This window comes from Octodon degus, unplaced genomic scaffold (genome assembly GCF_000260255.1).
Source record: "Octodon degus isolate 3935 unplaced genomic scaffold, OctDeg1.0 scaffold00146, whole genome shotgun sequence".
NCBI lineage: Eukaryota > Metazoa > Chordata > Mammalia > Rodentia > Octodontidae > Octodon > Octodon degus.
Genome location: NW_004524722.1, coordinates 3,728,469 through 3,734,416, shown reverse-complemented (window position 1 = coordinate 3,734,416; position 5,948 = coordinate 3,728,469). Strand labels below are relative to the sequence as shown.

Genomic DNA, 5,948 nt, shown 5'->3' with positions numbered 1-5,948 from the left:
GAAGGGAAGTAAAAGGACATATATTTACATCAGAAGTATCTTAAACATTTTCCCTGAATGTTCAGAGAACAGAAAAACATGAACTTTGTATGACAATAAATGAAAAAAACTGACCTCACACAATCACTTCAAAAAGTTTATTTCAGAAAATCCTACAGAACTTTATCTACATGAAGGACTTCGTGGGCCTTCTCAGGATTCCACTCAGTTTTGCTTCTAGGAATTCACCAGTAAAAGCAGCAAAATTCAAGTCTCCTTACCCAAACTGATATCATCAGAAAAGGATTGCTAAAGAAGTGATAAACTTACTAAATCACTTCCTATTTCCAAGATGACTTCTTCTGCATTTAAAACTTCTACTTTGATTCCCAATGTGCTAAGGGATCTTTTTTTTTTGTTTTTTGGGGTTTTTTTTTTTTACAAATATTATTTTCAAACTGTAGAAACAATACTTTAAATCACATATTCCTTTTGCTTTAATATGGCCTGCCAAAGCCATATAATATTAAGCAAACTCACTATATCTATGCTCAAGGATTTTGTCTACGGATGATGTGCTGTTTTCTTCTAAGTCTTTTTTTCAGGATCCACACATCAGACATTCATCTCTATTCTCCAACGAGCACACCATGGCTGCTGTGTTTCTCTCTTTCTCTTCTTCCTCCTTTAATGCCTTTTCCTTATCTTTCAGCTTTTCCTTATTTAGAGTGAACTGGATAGGATTAGCTGCAGGTCTTGTCCTTAAATAATACATCCCAGTCTTCAAACCCTACAAGGGATACAAATACAACTATTAGAAGAAATTTTATAAGAACACTAGACTCAAAATCAATATTTAAAATATATCCCATATATGTAACAATTAAAATTTTTAAGTTAAAAATTAAAAAAAAAATTTGTAAAACTCAAGTCAAACTGTTTGCTACGTGGCAATTTTATCTCCGCTAGGAAGTACTCTCAACATGTATCAACAGACAGCTTTACCTTGTTCTTTTTATCCCTAAAATAGTTTTATCTCCTTGGAAACATTTCTGTTCAGTTGTCTTTATTTTTATATGTATGGCTTCCAAGTTTGTCCAATAAAGAGAGAACTAGACATGTCTCTGTATAGTTACTTTCAGGAAAGGATTACACCTTCTGTTCAGTATCCCCATAATAGTACATCAGGTGCTCCCCAAGAGTGGGCCCGGGTTTGATCCCTGGCGATGCATGCCATGCAGGCCCCAGAACCCTGGACATGCCGTACCAGCCACTGAAACTGGGCGTGGTGGCACATGCCTGTAATCCCAGCACTGGGGAGGCTGAGGAAAGGGGATCACTACGAGTCTGATCTGTGTAGTGAGATCCTGTACCAAATTAAAAAAAAGAAAAAAAAAAGATGTTTTAAAAAATTAAATAATAATTTCTTGAATAGTAAAAATGAGGAGTATAAACAACTTTGACTTCAAACCTACAAATAAAATAATCACAGAAATGAGAAAATCTGATGGATGAACTAGGTCTGGTTTAAAGTCATAAAGTGCTTTTAACACATTTGAGTTAGAGGAAAAGAAGAATTTCTAAGAGGTAATGTGAACAGACAGCTAGAATATGAACCTGGTCCACTTCCGAAATATCCCAGGCTGGTAATGGCATCCTTAATTTCTTCTACTAACCTGCTTCCATCCATAGAAGTGCATACTGGTGAGCTTGCCATAGTTGGGCTCAGCAATGTGGATGTTCAAAGACTGGCTCTGATCAATGAAAGCACCACGATCAGCAGCCATCTTCAGAACAGTTTTCTGAGAGATTTCCCATACTGTCTTATAAAGCTGCTTCAGGTCATCGGGAATTTCCACTATGCTCTGAAAAAGGAAAAATATTTATCCTACTACAGTTAAGGAAAATGATATGGGCCACAGACTACTAATACAAGGATGTATGTAACCTTCCTGCCAGAGCCAACCAGTCATTCAGAATCACATGATATGACCTTCTTGAGCCAGCTCAGATTGCTTACCTCTTACTTAGGAAGTCCAACAAAACCTCATCTAACCAAATACAAATCTGGTGCTAGTCATTTAAGTTTCCAACTTTAACTGGCTTCTGGCCAAAATGTTCATTATTCTAGAAGTACTTAAGAAAGAAAGTAAAAGTCAGAACTAAGGAGCCATAAGTGATCCTTCAGTTTTACAGAAAACACAACCAGAACTATACATAAAAAGGTCATGATCAAGGAAGGCAAAGAAATAAAGTGCTTTAAATAACCTACAACTCTAAACTTCATTTGGAGTCATAATAAGTCAGGTTTTCTTAGATCCAGAGTTAATTTGAATTAAATCACATAGCCTGAGGCCAGGTTTGATAGCATATGCCTATAATCCCAGCACATAGGAGTCTGAGACAGGAAGACTGTACATTCAAGGCAAACCTGGATGACATATCCAGGCTTTAAACACGTTTTGAAAATTCCTCCCATACATATTGGCCAATGCTACAGTTTCTGTACCAACACAGGCCAAAGGGTAGCCAGAGCTCTCTATCTACAAATAAACAGCTGCTTGATTCTCAGCTGTAAATATTTTATTGTTAATCATCATTGTGATTGTCTAATGGACTACTGGCCTTCAATCTCTATTTTGCTTTTTAAATTTGCCTCTAATTTCAGATACTTTTGTAAGTGGTCTCTAAATTTTGAGGCATTCTCAAGGACAAAAACTAGACCCATGTTGATCAACACACACTAAACTAAAAATGGAACAAAGACCTCAATTTTAAAATAAAAACACTAAATTATTGGAAAAGAAAGTAGGCAAAGGTGTCAAAGACACACATGTAGGAAGATACTATGAATAAAACCTAGACAAGGGAAATATTACAAAGAATCAACAAATAAGATCTCACCTTATTAAAAATCTTTTGCATAACAAAAGAAATCACCAACAGAGTGAAAAGACAACCCACAGAATGGGAAAAAAATTATAGCCAGCTGTCACATAGACAAGGCACTTTTACCATGAACATACAAAGAAGACCTTATCCAAAGGTGGGGGTCTGAGATGAACATACATTTCTCAGATGAAGAAACAAGAACAGAAAATCAACACATAAAAAATGTTCAATATCACTAGTCATTTGAGAGATGCGAATTACCATCATCAACAAAATCAACCAATAAAAAATGCTAGATGGGTTTGGAGAAGAACCCTTCTCCACTGTTGGTGGGAGTGTAGACTAGTACAATCACTATGCAAATCAGTGTGGAGGACAGAATCTTAAAAATCTTTCTCAGAGAAAAGCAAAACATAAAAATCCTTTTGATTTACTGCAGATTTTAACAAACTCTAAAGGCCTGGAAATCATTCAAGCTCTAAAGCAACTTCCAATCCAGACTAACATATCCTGCAAGATTATTCTTCAAAATTGTCAGAGAAATAAGGACATCTATGACAAAGAATATCTTAAGAAATTCTTGACTACTAAATGAGCTTTTCAAAAATTTCTCAAGAATTTCCTAGACAGAGACAGGAAAGCCAACAATGCAAAAACCCTGATGGCACAAATATATCAAGCAGGATGAAGTTAAATAAAAAGGGAAAAGTAAACAACTCAACAGAAAAATAATCCAATGACAGGAATAAGTCAATAAATTTCAGTAATAACTCAATGTAAGTAGTCTCAACTGCCCAATTAAAAGACTGACTGGCAGATGGGGGGCGGGGGGAGGCCAAAATCCAGTGGTCTCTTGCAATTAAGAGAGACCTGGTCAGGTATGGTGGCACATGCCTGTAATCCCAGCACTCAGGAAGCTGAGGCAGGAAAAGGACTGCAAATTCTGGGCTAGCCTGTGCTACATAGTGAGTTCAAGGCCAGTCTGAATGACAGCAAGACTCAAAAAAATTGCTAGCCACTCTTCTGCAGGGGATTAATATCTAGAACATACAAAAGTGTAAAAACAAAGCTCAGACCCCCTTCCTAAATAAGACACAGTCAAAAGCTGGGCAACTGAAATGATGTTACCTCTCATAAGTACAAAGACCCAATCGATACATAAAGTGGGCAACATCTCTGGCTACTAGAGAAATATAAAAATTAAAAGAACATTGCAGGGCCAGCCAGATAGCTCAGTGGACTAAAGCACCTGCTTAGGTGCAGCAGCCAGGATTCGAGCCTGGGCCTGCTGTGTCGGCTCTGCCCCCGGGGCACACTGAGAGGGCAATTGACACTGGGTGTGGCAGCACGCTCCTGCCTGTAATCCCAGCTCTTGGGAAGCTGAAAACAGGAGAATTACAACTCTGATCTACATAATAAGATCCTGTACACCCTGTAGGCTCCGTCCTAAATTAAAAAGAAACAAACAAAAACCCAACATTGCAAATTTATCTTACTCTAGAAAGCATGGCTATTATCAAGACATTAAACAAATTGTGGAAAGGCTTAGAGGAAGGGGGAACACTTCTACATTGTTGGTTAGAATGTAACCTGCCACTCCACAAAACTCAGTTCAACCCAGTAATTCCTCTTCGTCAGGTCATGGTGATGTATGCATGCCCATGTTTATAAGAGCACAACTCATCACAGCTAACTCTTGGGAATGGCCTCTTGATCCACTGACAGATGGACTACAACTGGATTTTGACTGTATAAAGAAAACTGGGTATTTATGCATAATGTAGTACTATTCTGCCACAAGGAAGGATAAGTTTGGGTCATTTGTAGGAAAATCGACATACCTTGAATAGATCAGATGTACAAGCTTCAATATTGCATAATTTCTCTTACATGAGAAACCCAAAGTATACATAACTTAATTACAAAATAAAAGATAAAAAGAACTGGGATAGGTTTTTTTTGTTTTTGTTTGCAAATGAGAAGAGGATCTCAAGATGGAGAAAGGAGAGAAGGGAGGAAAAGGAATAAACATTTAAGATATGTTAAGTACATGCACCTACTCTCTATTATAAATGTACACATTCTGAACAATAAACATTTACTAATAAAAAAAGAAAAATCGGAAAGCACTGTTTTTTATTACTGCACAAATGAGCTTATGGGCTATGTGAGAACTGTGCAATTCTAAACATAATGCAGAAGTAAACCTAAGTACAGCCTGTACGACCACAATGAAAGTCGTCGTCTTCTCCTTTCAGCAGGGTCAGTGAGAGTCACCACAATATTCATTCCATACCTGGATAGAGCCATTGCAGGCAATAATCTGATTTTTCATTTCTTCATTCCATAAGCCCCGCTCCGTAAGATCTTTCAATAAGTGAGGATTTACAATCTGAAGAGTAGACAAGTTAATATTAATGATAGGGCCTACCTCAGACCACTGGTGGAGAATTCAATGTAAGATTACTTAAGATTATTTAACACCAAATTTCTTATTAAATCCTGTTTTTTGTTTTTTGTTTTTTTTTACAAAACTGAGATGCCCATCCCACCACATGAAATCTATATTCTTTAAAGATCTTTTTTTTTTAAAAAAACATATTTTTGTAGTGGGCTCTTTCCTGTTTTTCAGCCTGTCCAGTGCTGGGATTACAGGTACACGCCACCACTCCCAGTCTCAATCTCCGTCAGTGTACCCTGGGGGCGGGGCTGGCACGAGAGGTAGGGATCAAACCCCTTGCCCCTGTGTCTGCCTAAGCAGGAACTTTATTCTGCTGAGCTATTTGGCTGGCACTCCTTGAAGATCTTGACAGCTATTAGTATTTAATAGTAATCATTATACAAAGCACACAAATATCAAATCTTTGCATTTATGGTTGTTTCTAAATTTCTTTGTAAAAATATGTAAATACTTATTTCTACTTTTATATAATTATTTTTCCTTCATATTCTGTAAGGACTTAAAGTTCAACATATCAATATCTGATGGAAAATACCTGCTCCAGGATATGCCAAAATGTTTGATATTTAGACAGACAGGGTAAACCAACCTGCATATATTGCAGGTTAATAATTAG

General features: G+C 37.0%; 1 protein-coding gene across 1 annotated transcript in view; it reads right to left on the bottom strand.

Annotated features, from left to right (window-relative positions):
* Nucleotides 1-407: 407 nt before the first annotated feature.
* The window catches only part of Rrm1 (ribonucleotide reductase catalytic subunit M1), a 40,858-nt gene continuing 35,317 nt past the window's right edge, over nucleotides 408-5,948 (bottom strand). Inside the window, exons 17-19 of the mRNA XM_004641965.2 lie at nucleotides 5,168-5,263; nucleotides 1,656-1,844; nucleotides 408-769 (exon numbers count right to left, since the gene is read on the bottom strand). Of these exons, the coding sequence (XP_004642022.1) occupies nucleotides 581-769; nucleotides 1,656-1,844; nucleotides 5,168-5,263 (474 nt within the window). The 3' untranslated portion in view covers nucleotides 408-580. The remainder of the gene's footprint in view (nucleotides 770-1,655; nucleotides 1,845-5,167; nucleotides 5,264-5,948) is intronic.